The sequence below is a fragment of the Dromiciops gliroides genome, chromosome 2 (genome assembly GCF_019393635.1).
Source record: "Dromiciops gliroides isolate mDroGli1 chromosome 2, mDroGli1.pri, whole genome shotgun sequence".
Lineage (NCBI taxonomy): Eukaryota > Metazoa > Chordata > Mammalia > Microbiotheria > Microbiotheriidae > Dromiciops > Dromiciops gliroides.
The window spans coordinates 560,401,748-560,418,170 of record NC_057862.1 but is presented as its reverse complement, the minus strand read 5'-3'; the positions used below and the strand labels follow the sequence as shown (position 1 = coordinate 560,418,170).

The 16,423-nt window shown below is 38.6% G+C and overlaps 1 protein-coding gene across 1 annotated transcript in view; it reads left to right on the top strand.

Moving 5' to 3' along the window:
- Window positions 1–16,423, top strand: part of DTD1 (D-aminoacyl-tRNA deacylase 1) — a 199,162-nt gene that overhangs the window by 174,788 nt on the left and 7,951 nt on the right. The window contains exon 5 of the mRNA XM_043988032.1: window positions 5,766–5,939. Coding sequence (XP_043843967.1) covers window positions 5,766–5,918 — 153 coding nt within the window. The 3' untranslated portion in view covers window positions 5,919–5,939. The remainder of the gene's footprint in view (window positions 1–5,765; window positions 5,940–16,423) is intronic.

Here is a 16,423-nt window from a genome sequence, read left to right as displayed (position 1 = left end):
GCCTCATCTTGACTGGCAGATTGCCAGCTCCACACAAAAGGGGCAAAACCTAACAATTCTTATAAACATGACATTTCTAATGTAACATTGATATAAATCTCAATGCTGATTGGTTCCTTCAACTTATAAGATACGATTTTTAGCCTTGTGGTTTACCACAATGGACCAAGGGACATCACAACAAAGCTGGTACATAACCCATATTGAACAGTCGAAATAGAGTCAAAGAACATTGGTTATGGTGCATAGAAGGACAAGATTGAAATATGCACAGAGGGAAACAATTTTCATATCTAGAGAATACTTAAACATATTGAATCACCATTTATCTTATATTATACTGATTATTATTAGTTAAATCACATATCTAAGGGATGGGGAAAATCTCACTCACAATACTGTAGGTAGAACCTTAAAACATGACATAAATATGAAGTGTTCATGCTTCTCCTACTCTCACCATCACTGCCATTTTTTCCTGATCTCTTCTCAGGCCCATGAAATTTGGCTTCCCTTGAAGGAAATTGGTTCCCCTAACAGTCTTTTAACCATTGAATCCAACACAGTCTTTTTATCTTGTGGCATTTTTTGCTAAAGGATTCTCCTGAATGTTCTCTCCCTTGGCTTTCATGGCTGTGTTTTCTTGTGATTCTCCTCTGACCTCACTGACTGCTTCTACTCAGTCTTCTTTGCTGGATCCCTATCTTTTGCCTTTTTTCTGTAGGTGTTCTTAAGGGTTTTCCTCAGCTCCCTTTTCTTTTTGTATAGTCATAACTCAATATCCAGTCCTAATGCCTAACAGAATTCCAGTCCCAGATATTTTATCAGCATTTTAAATTCACAGTATTCAAAATTAAATTTATCTATTTCCCTAAACTGTTCTCTCCTCCACACTTCACTTTTTCTGTTGAAGATCTCTATACTTCCAATCACCTAAAGCCAGAGTCATTCTTGACTTTTTGCTCTTAATTTTCACATTTGGTTTCTAAATCTTGTCACTTCTGTCTCCATAGCAGCTCTCCTTTTTATCCTTTTCTCTCCACTCACATAGCTACAACCCTTTCTACTTCTAATTTGGTCTCTGCCTTTCCATCCCATTATCCACACAGTTGCCAAAATAATTTTTCTAAAACACAGGTTTAACTATATTACCTTTATATTAAAAAAAAAAATCAGGTGTTCTTTGTTGCTTCTGTAAAAACAACAACAAAAAACACCACAAAAACAAACCAAAAAACTTATGGCATTTTGTATCTTCTCTACATGCAGTTTCCCTTTCCCAATACTGTTGACCCTCTATTAGAGCTAAACTGCAGCTTATTGCCACAGGCTATTTTCCATTTTTGGAATGCACTGCCTCTTAACCTCTAACCTGTGAATCCTTGAGTTCTTCCATGTATTGGCTCAGGTTCTCCCTCTTCCTTGTAAGCCTTTCCTCCTCCCCTTAGCTGTCAGTGCTCTCTTCCTTCCTAGATTACGTTCTATTTACTAACCTTTTTACATGTTGTATCTTCCAGTAGTAAACTCCTTGAAGATAGAACTTGCTTTTTATATTTCTTGTGTGTGTTTTTGTATACTAGCCTAATGGCTGTCATAATGCCTTTTGCATATAGTAGGTCATTAATCAACATTTATTGGAAATTGCAAACACACGTAGGTGAATCCCAAATGCATATATCACAGTAGATAAAGAGTTGTGTATTTATCTCATTATTATTTGACCTCAGTTGTAGTAATTGTAGATTTCCTTCAAACTCACTTGTAATCTGATATTCACTGACTAACCTCTTCTTAGGCTTGAGGATATGGATCCACCTGGCCTATGCCCTAGAATAATTTTTAAAAATACTATTTAATTTGTTATCAATTACAAATAAATAATTCTACATATATATGTATTAAATTCTTTTAATTTCTACTAATTATAACTTCAAATTCATTTTATTAAGAATGGTATCATGTAAAGGCCTCATCTCTAAAATATATAGGGAACTAAATCAAATTTATAAGAACCCAAGTCATTCCCCAATTGAGAAATGGTCAAAGGATATGAACAGGCAGTTTTCTGATGAAGAAACCAAAGCTATCTATTCCCATATGAAAAAATGCTCTAAATCTCTATTGATTAGAGAGATGCAAATAAAAACAACTCTGAGGTACCACCTGACACCTATCAGATTGGCTAAAATGACAAAAAAGGAAAATAATAAATGTTGGAGAAGCTGTGGGAAAATTGGAACACTAATGCATTGTTGGTGGAGCTGTGAACTGATCCAGCCATTCTGGAGAGCAATTTGGAATTATGCCCAAAGGGCGATAAAGCTGTGCATACCCTTTGACTCAGCAATACCACTTTTGGGTCTTTTTCCCAAAGAGATCATGGAAGGGGGAAAGGGACCCACATGTACAAAAATATTTATAGCTGCTCTTTACGTGGTGGCAAAGAATTGGAAGTTGAGGGGGTGCCCATCAATTGGGGAATGCCTGGACAAGTTGTGGTATATGAATACAATGGAATACTATTGTGCTATAAGGAACGATGAGCAGGATGAGTTCAGAGAAACCTGGAGGGTCTTGCGTGTGCTGATGATGAGTGAGATGAGCAGAACTAGAAGAACATTGTACACAGTAACATCAACATTGAGTGTTGATCTACTGTGATGGACTGTATTCTTCTCACCAATGCAATGGCACAGAAGAGTTCCAGGGAACTCGTGATGGAAGAGGATCTCCAAATCCAGGAGAAAAAAAAAAAAAAGAACTGTGGAGTATAGATGCTAAATGAACCATACTATTTATTTTGTTTTTGATGCTGTTTTTTTTTTTTCTATTTTGAGGTTTTCCATCATTGCTCTGATTTTTTTTCTCTTATAACATGACTAATGCAGAAATAGGATTAATGTTATTGTGTGTGTGTGTGTGTGTGTGTGTATGTGTGTGTGTGTGTGTGTGTGTGTGTGTGTATAAAACCTATATCAGATTACCTGCTGTCTAGGGGAGGTGGGAGGGAGGGGAGGGAGGGAGAAAAATCTGAAATTGTAAAGCTTGTATAAACAAAGGTTGAGAACTATCTTTACATGTAACGGAAAAAAAAATAAAATACTTTATTAATTAAAAAAAAAAGAATGGCATCATGTAAGTTAAACTCCATCTTTAAAATGAAGAAGTGATGGCATAGGGAAATGTGATTCATCCAAAGTTAAGGCCTTATTTAATACCAGAGGTATGGATTTGTTGATGTATGGAATGCATTGAGAGCCAGTGTGTACAGTGGTTAGAGTGGCAGCCTTGAAGCCAGGAAGATGAGGATTCAAGTCTTACTTCTGAATATACTGGCTAATCCCTTAACTTCTCAGTGCCCTCTAAAACTATAAGTGGCAGAGAAGGTAGCCAGAGGAATAAGGAAATATTATATGTCTAATAGTTTATGTCCTCACTTAAGGAAGTTAGGTTGGATATGCCTGACCCTTTCAGTATTCCATGAATATTTCATCTTCTTATAGCAATGAGCCTGTAGGTATAGTCAGTCTCAGCAATAATAAATGCCTTATAGTCTTTAAAAAAATAATAGTAGACATTTGATCTCCATAACTTACATAGTAAAAGACTTCCTTGGAATTCTTGCAAGGAATTGGTTGAAACGGAACTTATCCATCTGCATGAGAGTCTATAAAAATCATGGTAATTATGACTTCTCAGGATTTAAATTTTCCTTTTATTACTTTCTACTCCCCCAATTAGATTTTGCTCATATTCAGAGCAGACCAATCTGAGAGGTAACAGTTAGAATAAAAATAATACAAAAACAGTGCCATACTTTGGCATGTTCCTAGTAAGAATAAAAAACAGTATTCATATTCACAAGACCTGGGGAAAATCTGTACAATTATCTTGAAGTAAGCATTTGATTCAAGAGGAGTTATTTACTGAAGGCTTCACTAAAGATTAAGAGACTTTTATAACTTTTCTCTGCTTTATTGCTGACTTGCTGAGCAGGCCCCCATGTCACTGTGTACCTCTGTTTCTCCCAGAAGTAATATGGGAATAATAACATCTGCTCTTGACATACCTTTTCAGAATAGTAGTAGGCTTCCACCAGTCAAGGATGACCATGGATCAGCGCCTTGAAGAGCCATAGGCCACAGTGTGGCTGTGCAGTCCGATACGGGAGCCACAGCTCCTGCCGCAACAAGGACATCAGGAAACTGTGCTCTCTGTTGCCCGTCGGTTCCTGTGTCTCATTCGTTTTTCTTCCTCCAGAGCTTGAAGGCCCATCTCAGCTGCACACAAGCTGCTCCTGAGTACTGAACTCCATCGGGCACGGTCCTTGGCCATCTCCTCCCAGCTGCCGATGTCTATTCCCAGAGCCCTCAAGTCTCGCTTGCATACATCTCTGTAGTGAGGCTGGGGGTGTTCAACAGGTCTCTGGCCTGAGGCTAACTCGCCATAGAGTAGGTCTTTAGGAATGCACCTGTCTTGCCTGTGGTACACATGACCAAGCCAGTGCAGCCATCTTTGTTTCAGTAGCGTGTAGATGCTCGGAAGTTGTGTGCGTTGGAGCACTTACTTCTGTTTTGGTGATTCTGTCTGACCAAGATATGCCAAGGATGCACCGAAGGCAGTGCATGTGGAAGCTGTTGAGCTTCTTCTCTTGTCTAGTGTATGTAGTCCATGTTTCGCTGCCATACAGTAAGGTACTCAGGATGCATGCTCTATAGATGGCAAATTTTGTTTGTCTTGTCAGTTTGCTGTTTGCCCAGACATGCTTGGCAAGCTTAGACATGTTTGAAATAGCTTTCTGAACCCTCTGATTGATGTCGGAATCAGGTGACAAATGGTCACTGACAATAGAGCCAAGATACAAGAATTGGCTTATGACATCCACCTGGTAGCTACTGATGTGTATCAATGGAGGTGACATGGCAGTCTGACACATGACTTTCGTCTTTTCAGAATAGTGAAGATTAATGAGAGCCTATTAATGAGAGCCTAACTGGAGCCTATGGGTCAATACTTCTGAATCTGATTGATGCATTTCCTAAGAGAATTAGTTATATGAAAAGGACTCCATAAGGTGTAGAGTGCTATATAAATCCCAGGTATTACTTTTAGGCTACTCTGAGCATCTTTTGCTAAATTTATATTCTTGGGTATTTAACAAAAAAAAATAATGAGATCCGATTGGTTTTCTTTCTATATAATAAAGCACATTTTAATAACTTTAATATATTTAACACATTATGGTTATGAAATTCCTTTATATATGTTATCTCATTTAAGAAATGAACTTCATGACTGGATTCCACAGAAAACTAAAATTTACCATCATCATTGTTAAAAAAACAAAGCTAAGAAAAGTTGCTTTAAGAGACCATATACTTCATTCTTTTGAGAGAGATGTGTACTTTTAAAGATTTCTATGTCCTTTTAAAAAAGATCCTCCATAGAAGAAAAATCCATAGTATTTCTTCAAAACGGAATTAGTGTTACATGGTTTCTTAATTATTGATTCTTCAAAAGAAGCAGGTTGGTGTGATCAGCAGATCGGATCTGGATTGGACAAGATGGCTTCTCAGATCCCTTCCAGCTCAAATTCTGTGATTCTGTTACTGATCTTTAAATGATTAATATTATTTTGGTATGGCTAAATCCCTGTTGGCATACTAGCCTATTATACAGGTGATATATTGTGTTTTGAAGACATATACATATGTTGCATATGTGTGTATATGTAGCATACAAATATATTTCCTTTTTTTTTCCAGCTTTCAAAGCTTGAAAAACAGCAGCAGAGAAAAGAAAAGACCAGAGCAAAGGGACCCTCTGAGTCAAGTAAAGAAAGAAATGTCTCTCGCAAGGATGACCCCAGTGCTAGCAGTGGGGCAGAGGGTGATGTATCCTCTGAAAGAGAACCATGATCAAGAAAATACTGGTTTCAGGTATAAATTAATTTCTGATTTCTTATATTTCATAGGAATAATAATAAAGATTAGAGGCCTAAAAGACCTTTCATTTTGCTTATTTAACCTCATAGTAAGAGAAAATATATTTTGTAGGTTTAGCTTGTAGCTTACTGAAGGAGAGAGTGGAAAGGAAAGAGAAGAAACTCTCTCATACTTTCTTTCCAGTCTTTGTTCAGGAGGCTTCACTGTGCTCATGGAGAGACCAGATCTAAACATTACAAGTACTTTAGATATTTCACCAACTTGTCTGCTCTATTTACAAATGTTCACATCATTCCACTGCTCAGAAACTTTCTGTGATGCCCTGTGTCCTCTAGGATAAAATAAAAGACTTCTTAGTTTAGCATTTAGGGTGCTCTTGAACCTCCTTTTCTACATCCTTTTATATATTCTCCATTTCTCTAAAACTGAACTGTTTGTTGCTTCTTGTTCCCACTTCTCACCTCTTTGCACCCATGCAGATCATTGGCTGTGCTTGGGATGCATTCCTTCTCCATCCCTACATGCTGAAATACTTTTGTTTTGCCAGGACCCAACTTAGGCAGCACTTTTGCCATGACAGTTTTCTTTATCTCCTTAACCAAATATAATTTAATCTCTAACCTCAAAAAGTTTTGGAGAACCTTGGATTTTTTCCTTTGCCCTTGAAGTTAAGGAAGGAACATTAGATTTCAATATGGAAGAGACCTCAGAAGTCATATACTGCTCCCCCCCACCCCCCTACCTCCCCCTTTAGTTTTTTAAACAGATGAGGAAGTGGAGGTTTGATAGACAGTAAGTGAGCTACAATTCAAATCCAGGATCTTTGACTTCAAATCCAGGACTCCTTTCGCTGTGCCATGTGCCATAGAAGACCTGGGTTCAAATACTGCCTTAGATAGTTATTATCCGTATAATCTTGGCTTAAGTTACTTAAGCCAGTCTCCTTCTCTGCAAAATAAAAGGTCAAGTAAATGATGTCAAAAGTCCCTCAGCTATAAATTCAGCTGTACCTTTCACTTCTACCTATTTGTGCACATAGTTCATCCCTCTATGAAATTATAAGCTCCTTCAGGGTTAAGTGAATGCTATCATTTCTTAACTTTGTACCTTTAGTTCCTGTGCTTTTCACATAGTAGGTGCTGATTAATATCCAATGACTTGAATTGAATTTTTGAAGTGAAGAGGGACACATTCTGTTCTCTTCATTATCTTTTACTCTTCATTCCCATTATTCTAGTCTAGACGCCTAGATCCTCTGGTGTATTAGTGCAATTGCCTTATTTGTCTCTCTGCCTCTAGTTTCTTAATTCCAGTCTGCCATACCCTTCCCAAGATAATCTTCTTAAGATACGGTTTTTGCCCTGCTATTACCTCATTCAAAAATTGTTGATAGTTTGCATTTTGTACTACATCCAGTCCAAATTCCCATGCTTATTTTTCAAGGGCATAGGTGATGTAGTAGACAGAGTACCAGGCCTGGAATCAGGAATTCTTGAGTTCAAATCCTGCCTCAGATACTTACTAGCTTAAATGTGACCCTTGGCAAGTCACTTAACTTCTGTTTGCCTCAGTTTCCTCATCAATAGAATTAGGCTAATAATAGCACCTACCTCCCAAGGTTGTTGTGAACATCACCTGAGGTAATATTAAAGAGCTTAGCACAGGGCCTGGCAAATAGTAAGTACTATATAAATGTTAGCTCATTATAATTGTAATGACCTGAAAGATTTACTACCTTTCATTGTAAAAATGTTACTCTGAAGTGTCACTTTGATTTATAGGGCATATTTGATAGATATGTAAAGAGAAAGCAAAGCCTAAATTCAGATATTTTGAATCTCATAGAAAGCACTGCATTATTGAGACTTTTTAGTCTTGAATTCCATGTAGAAAGCAATTATTGGTATAACTTCCAAAATCGTCATTAAAAAAAAAAAGATAGCTAGTAAATGTGTTTCCCACAGAAAACAGTTTACTTTTGGAACTGAGAAAGGTGCTGGTTTCTGTGCATTTAAAGGAAAACAGTGACAGTACTTTTAAATTCTTCCCTTTATTCAGTTTAAGAAATTAAAGAACAGGGGGCGCAGTGGATAAAGCACTGGCCCTGGATTCAGGAGGACCTGAGTTCAAATTTGACCTCAGACACTAGCTGTGTGGCCCTAGGTGAGTCACTTAACCCCTATCTCCCCCCGCACCCCCCCCCCCCCAAATAAAACCACACAACCAAAGAACTGTGGGTATTTCTAGTCACCTGGGTTCACATCTTTGGTGTTATCCTTGACATCTATCAATGTCCCTATTACATAGAGGTGTTTAATAAGTTTGTTGATTGATTGATATTTTTCAAGTGAGGGCAAGCTTGATTATGGTAAAGCTTTCCCTCTTTTTGAATTGTTGGTAATCTTGTTTTACCAGCAGCAGTGATTACAAAACCATTGGTGCCCTCAAATCTTCAGTTTCTTCCCTAAGTCTTTGTAATCTTTAGCTGTGGTGTCTAGATTTCCTCTGACAAGAATCACTTAAGATATGTGGTAGTTGTCTGACACAACAAATCTTGGGAGTTTCTCTTATTTTTGATAGGTCAAGAAATAGCTGCCACAGGATTCCTCAGGGACAGCTAGGTGGCACAGTGGACAGAGGGACTGACCTGGAGTCAGGAAGGCAGACTCATCTTCCTGAGTTCAAATCTGGCCTCAGACACTAGCTGTGCCACCCTGGGCCAGTTACCTAACCCTTTTGCCTCAGTTTCCTCATCTTTAAAATGAGCTGGAAAAGGAAATGGTAAACCACCCCCATGATCTCTGCTAAGAAAACCCTAAATGGAGCCGGAGTCAGACAAAACTGAAAAACAGCTGATCAACATCCCTCAGGAGGCAGTCATTAATCATCACTAATAGTTACTTCTTCTGACCCTTCTTTATTAAATATTTGTTGTTGTTTTTGCTGTTAGTACTGATGAAAAGAGGAGGGTCAAGAAGGAGTTAGGACTGCTACCAATGGGAATAGTAACAACAACAGCAATGATGGTAGCTCGCATTTTTATAGAGCTTTGTAAAAATCTTTGTCTGCATTCTCATTATATCCTCAGAAAAACTCTGTGAAGTAGATACTATTTTATTCCCATTTTACAGATGAGGAAACGAAGGCTCAGAGAGATTAGTTGACAACAGAAAAGAGGTAAAGTTTATGAATTTTTATTTTGCTTCTGTTTTCTCTGGCCAGGAGAATAATTGTCAGTTAGGAAAAAGGACAGAACAAAAATGGCTACTAGGGAATTGATACCCAAGATAAGTTCAGAGATAGTAAAAAAAACACCCAACTGCCAATTTTTAGTTCAAGTTATCTTGCTTAGATGAACTACTTCCTTGGGTACTGAAAGAACTAATGTGATTGATGAGCCAAATGTCAGTGATACTTGAAAGATTGTGAGGAATGATAGAGGTGTAATAAGACTGGAGAAGGGCAGATGTTCTGATGGTCAAAAACGAAGGATAAAGTCTGTAGACTATAGGCCAGTGAACTTGACTTGATTTCTTGGAAAATTATAGATTGGATAATAAAAGAATTGTTTTAGTAAGCATCTAGAAAAGGAAGAAGTGATCACAAAAGAGCCAACATAGCTTCATGAAAATAGTCACACTAGTGTAAAATGGTCACACTTCCTCATGACTGAATCTTACTAGGAGGAATTCACCAGGGTTAAACATAAAGTATTGCTCTTGTGAAGTTGTTGTATTTTCTTTTTTTTTTGACAGAATATTGAACTAGAAGCTCAGGGGAATGCCGGAGATAGCACTTACCTAGATTTTAGGGAAAGTCTTTGTTTAAGCATCTCATGCTGTTCTTTTGGGAAAAAATGAAAGAGTTATGGCCCAGACAATAGTAAACCTGTTTATATTTGGTATAGACTAGACGGTTGGACTCAAAGAGTATATCATTCGGTAAAAAGACTACTTTTTGCTTATAGCAGAAATTTATATTAAAGGAACACATAAAACAGACATATGTGTTATAAGAGCATACTCCTTTTAGAAAGTCGTCTCCCTTTTCAGGTTCTGAAGGCTGAAGTACATCCTTGGGAAACCGTTGGCCATTTTTCATTAGCTTTGGCTTTTCTGGTCTGTGAATCTATATTTCCACAAATAGGACTGTCTGTTTCAGTAGTTGAGTAGCAAAGACAAGGTTGGAAAGATTTTTAAAGTATAAGGATGATAGAGGAGTATGTGTTTCCTCACTTTGTATAAATGGAGGACATTTTCCAAGATGGAGTTAACCATGTCAAAAAGAAGGAAAATATATGAGTTCTTCTGTATTTGTTTCTGTAACATTAATCTGGAATTAGGTCTTCAGTGAAGTGCCCCAGGGATTTGTGCTTAGTTCTTTGTTGTTTAACATTTTAATCAATGACTGTAAAAAGCATAAATGGCATGCTTATTTAATTCGCAAATGACACAAAGAATGGAGGGAGAGCTAGTTCACTGGATGACAGCCAGTATCCCTAAAGATCTTTTTACAGGCTAGAGTAATGACTGATTCTCAGGGTATGATCCTCTTATTTCATTAATACAAGGTACTCCTTTTATCAATGCAGGTCAGCACCTTTTCTGCAACTTACAGGCTTAAAGAGTTGACTAGAGTAGAAGTGTCAAATTAAGGACTTGTCATGGGAACCAGATTAAAGGTAATTGGGAAATATTTAACAAAAGTAATATAATACAACATAGATAATGTTAATTTGTGGTTTTCTAAGTCAATATGTGGCCTGTAGGAATCCATTTCTATTTGAGTTTGGGCTACTGTACTGAGAAGTTAAATGATTTAGCCAGGGTCACACAGCTCGTATCTGTCAGAACTTGAACCCTTTATCCAGGATCACACAGCTAGTATCTGTCAGAACTTGACACTCAGGGCTTCCTGGTTTTCCTGGCTCCAAGGCCAGCTTTCTATTCACTATGCCATTCTTTCTCTTGACTGAATCTTACTAGGAGAAATTTACCAGAGTTAAAGTGAAGTCTTACACTTGTGAAGTTGTTTTTTAACCCAAGAACAAGATGGGGCGGGGTGGGAGAGGGAGGGATGAAGTTTGTTTGAAAAAAAAAATCTAGAGAAGTTAGTGGATTACAAGTTTAATATGTATCTGCAGTGTGATACAGCAGCCAAAATCACTAATGTGATATTGGGCTGCATTAAGAGAGGTACAACTTGTAGGAGTGAGGTCTGGTTAGGAAATGTGTGATATTGTGGTCAGTACTGTGGTACTGTAGTTTAGGAAGGACACTGAGGGTCCAGGAAGCATCCTGGAAGGCCAAGATCTTGAGGTCATGTCATATAAGGATCTGTTGAAAAAAATTGGGGATATTTAACCAGAAGAAATACTTAAAGGAGGGAAATGATATCTATGGTCAAGTATTTACTACCATGTGGAAGGAGGACTGATAGAAACAGTGGGTAGAAACTGCAGAAGAAAATTAGTACTGAAATCAAGAAAAAGTCCTTAATAATTCAAGCTGTTCAGAAGTGAAAGGACTTGCCTTGGGAGGTAAGGGGTTCCCCTCATTGGACACCTTCAAGCAGAGGCTGGAAGACCACTTATTGTTCATGTGGTAGTAAAGTTTTCTTTGTAGGTATGGATTAAAGGAAGCTAAAGGGGCCAGGAACAGTGGGGTGGGGACAAGTAAAGAAGGTACCTGCTTGTTTTGGGCCATGATGAAGTCCATAGGAGTGTGGCTTGATTGGAAGTGAAGAGATGGCTGGTTTGGCATCCTCCTTAAATGGAGGTTTAGGGAGGATCTCGTTATCCTACCCTACAATCTGAGGGGCCCAAAGGACAAAGGGGACTTTAGGTTTGAGTACTAGGGCTAATGTAACCAAATGATGCCTTGGAATAAATTAAACATTTCCTTCCAGTAGGGTTACACCTAGAATCTTATAGGAATAAATGACCAGATTAGCTTATTTTCGGCCACCTAGATGGTGCAACAGATAGAGTGCTGGCTCTGGAGTCAGGAGGACCTGAGTTCAAATCCGGCCCCCAGACACTTAACACTTACTAGCTGTGTGACCCTGGGCAAGTCACTTAACCCTCATTGCCCTGCAACCCCCCCCCCCAAATACACACACACACACACACACACACACACATATATATATAAAAGGCACTGTACTGTGGTGGTTAAAAGTAACATTGAAAGTTGTCCCAGTAGGATTTAAAGTTTTGAGTCTATAGCAAGACATCATGAAACACTGAAATGGCATTTTTAAAAAACATCAGGCTTTTAGCCTCTCTTCTAGAGAGGGGTTTGTTTGTTTTTTGTCTCCTGTTTTTAAACTTTGCAGCATTTATCAAGGCCAGATGATGGGTTAACACACTTCATTGCTAGATGGTGAGCTACCAGAGGGCCCAGAGAAGTTACCTTTTATCTGTATTCTAGGTGCCTTACAGTACTGTGCAGATCATGGGTGCTTAATGTATGTTTGCTTGTTAAATGAATGATTTGGAGGGTGACCACAGAGATGAATGATTTGTCTTTTAAAGGTCAGGGGGAATAAATTGCAAAGGCAGTAACATCCCCCAAACAAGCACCTGTGTTGTTTAGAAACATTCAGATACCTTACATTTGAAAATACAGGTACACAGAAAAATGTGGAGCATGCAGCATGTCACAGAATGCAACTGTGACCTTTTCTACTCACAGATATGTAGTCACATACCATTTCTTTCCTTTTGACAGCAAACAGCTGGGCTGGTTAGTTACTACCCCTCAGGAGAAGGTAGCATGTGATTTCCCTGAGGGAAGCAGATTATTTTGAAATTATTTGCAAATAATTAAAGTGTACTCTTTTGCATTGAATTTTGGCATGATGGATTTGGTATATACTCCAAGAAAATGGACAGCCTTAGTACTTACCCTTCCAAAATTTCTTATGCTTTTTTATTGATTACTAGTTTAAGGTATTTGAAATCTTTTTTTTTACCCCCCATTAGATTAAATCTCTCAGTTTTCATTGCTAAAATGTCAGTTACATGGGTTGCTCACAATTCAGAGTAATTCTAATTAGGTTGACTTCTTACTCACATAAGGGAGACAACTTAGAGACTTAGATACTCTCTGAACCAGTTGATGACCTTCACATACCCACTGCATACATAGCAGGTGTGTTTTAAGTGTTCTGGCTTCCTGAGTTTCCTGTTCTACAGTCAGATGGGAAGTAGTATAAATAATGACAGGAGAGCCCAATTGACCTCTTTTTAATAGGAACAGAATGTGAGGGCTTCACATAAAATATATCTTCCCCTCTCTCTTTTCCATCATCATCATAAATCATGAGGCAATTAGACTTTTTTTCCCCATGTCTTAGTATCTCAACTGGAAAGCAGGCTCCCTTAAGGAAAGGGGCATGTATCACATAGATTGTCTTCCATACCAACTAGCCCAGTACTTTGCAGAGTAGTATCATAGAGTCTCAAAGTCCAAAGGGATCTTAGAGGCCTTTTTGGTCACTCAGTAGACTGAATTTGAGTGGTTCTGTGATCCATTAGTGCAGGTTGCAACTCCTCCATCCTATGAGATTCTGTCCATGTCCTTCCATAAAGTCTTCATCAGGATCTACTTTAGTGTGCTAGGGCCTATCTTCAGGGTAATTTTTTAAAAGGAAACATTTTGTGTGTGGCAGTGTAGCATTTTGAGTGTCTATCCCTATTCCTTGCTCTTATAAAGTGGTCATCTTACCTCTTCTTCTGGTCATACCTGACCTTGATAATGTCTTTTATGCCATATTTTATATGTAAGTTAACATTGATAATCATTATTGGTTCCTATTTCCTTTACCTCATTCACAGTTTTGATTCTTCTGAGATTACAATTCTCTCTCTCTCTCTCTCTCTCTCTCACACACACACACACACACACACACACACACACACACACAAAGTCAGAAGGAACATTGCTATCTTGAAAACTTGAGGTTTGAAATAAGCTAGTAGTTTGGGATCATTGAAAACAGTGATGAAGACCTAAGTTCAAATTTAGCCTCAGATGCTTTACTCTGTGACCCTGGGCAAATTTCTGTTTGCCTCAGTTTCCTCAATTGTAAAATGGATATAATAATAGCACCTACCTTCCAGGGTTGTTTTGAGAATCAAATGAATTGATATCTGCAAAGCACGTCACACAGTGCCTGGCTCACAGCAGGTGCTATATAAATGCTTATTCCCTTCCCAAAGCTGTTAATCCCTTTTCCAGTTCTTTCGTGTGTGGTTCTCATTTCTTTTCTAATTTTTTTCTCTAGGGAGGTCATTTCATTGATGAAAAGAATTTTTTTTTTATAGTCTTCATGGGGGGAGGGCACCTAGGTAGTACAGTAGATAAAGCACTGGCCCTGGATTCAGGAGGACTTTAGTTCAAATGTGACTTCAGACACTTGACACTTACTAGCAGTGTGACCCCGGGTAAGTCACTTAACCCTCATTGCCCCACAAAATCAATAAATCAACAAACAAACAAATAAAGTCTTCATCTCTCCCAGGCATTCTGGTTGAATTTGTGCCCAAGATATGTTTTTCTTTGAGGCTTTGCTTGTAGATGTTTCAGGGTCATTCTCTTCTGGGTCTGTGTCTTGAGAGTCCCTTCAGTATAATAGCTTTTTATGCTAGGATTATTTTTTTGTTTGTTCATTCTTCTAGCATTCTTCTTGACTTTGGACTTGATGTTGGGGTCAGGTTCTGTGCACTTCTGGAGAAGATCTGGGCTAGACCTGTTGCTGTTTTCTTGGGGTATTGATTGTTTTGTTATTTCAAGCTCTCAGAGACAGTGAAGGCTCAGAACCTCTAAGCTTTCAGTGTCCCAACATGGTGTGATTTAGGGCAGTGGCCTGATTGTTGCCTTGCTTATCTGAGCTCTGCAAGTTCCTGTTCTGGGTTTCAGTCTGAGCAACAACTGACTGCAGCTGGCCTCATTCATTACTGCCCAGCGGGGAAGTTCTGTAGGTTAGAATGACAGAACTACAGGCCTCCCTTTGGTCTGGGATTCCTGCCCTGGTTATTCCTCTGCAGACTTCACATTGGGCTGGGAGCTGGAACTGAGATCATGCTCTGCTCCAGAGGCCCGAATTACACTGCTGATGCTCGCTTGCTTTTGAACTTGCTTCTTTCTTGGTACACAGTCCAGGGCAAACCATTCCTCACCACAGAGTGCCTCTTCTGGGTGCCAGGCCTTTCCTCATTCTGCTTTGAATCTGTGACCCAGAACTGGGTAGGGAGAGACAAAGCACTTGGTTTTTCCTGCATGCATGATTAAGCTATATTTTCTTAAGTTAATATAACCAAATAATTCAAATAGGGGAGACTACATTTATCTGAAGTTTGTTGGCATTAGCATAATGTCATCTATAAATAGGGTCTTCCTGGGCTTTTACCATTCATGAGGAATCCCTCTTTGATTTGTTCTCTGCTGGGCATTCCTCATGATGCCAGGAGATACATTTAGTGAGCACACATGTTTCTTGATACTGTCTCTCTTCTTTTGTTCATTTTTGTTTATTTGTTTTATTTGATATTAGCAGAGGGTCATTGAACACAGTTATATCTTTAAAGACTTGTGTGGTTTTGACATAAGGAGGACAGATGCCTTTTTGGATGTAAAATCCTGTCAGGTTCATCTGACATTGTAAGGGATTACAACATTTCTACATGTATCACACAGCAAATGTAACTATTTATCTGATCAAATGGACAGTCAGCTTAGGTTTTTTTCCCCCTCTTTCATTTATTCAGTCTCCCTTGCCTTTCCAGTGGAAATCAATATTTTCTCTTATCTTCAAGGACAAATTATTTTCACCATTTTCTCCCTGGAGAAAAGATTTTTGAGTCATTTCTTTCAAGAAGATTCTCCTCTTCCTTAAAAAGGCAAATAAAGCATTCCAAAAAGTCCCAACCCCCTTGGGGCCAGCTAGGTGGCACAGTGGATAAAGCACCGGCCCTGGATTCAGGAGGACCTGAGTTCAAATCCAGCCTCAGACACTCGACACTTACTAGCTCTGTGACCCTGGACAAGTTACTTAACCCTCAATGCCCTGTAAAAAAAAAGTCCCAACCCCCACCTCTCAGTTCAACTAGATCCCAAGAAGTGCACCTACCTGTTTTGTTTTCTTATTTGTAATTGATAAAGAGCTTTATTGTTCCTGAACTAGTTTTTTTCCCTTGGTTCTAATGATGCTGACCAAAAATGTCTAGCACTGGTGAGAATGCATACCCTTTGATTTATCTATTTACTCAGTTGGAATCATTTTGTGAGTATAATACACACCAGACAAACACACTTATGCTTCTTTTATCAAATGTTCAACTTGGAACCATTAACTTTGAAACATGCCTGCTTTTTAAAAATTTTTACCAACTTGACTTTGGTGTGAAGAGCAAGAAGTATCCTGGGCTGATCAGATCCCCACGTAGTGGGCCAGACTAGATTTAGTGAGACTTC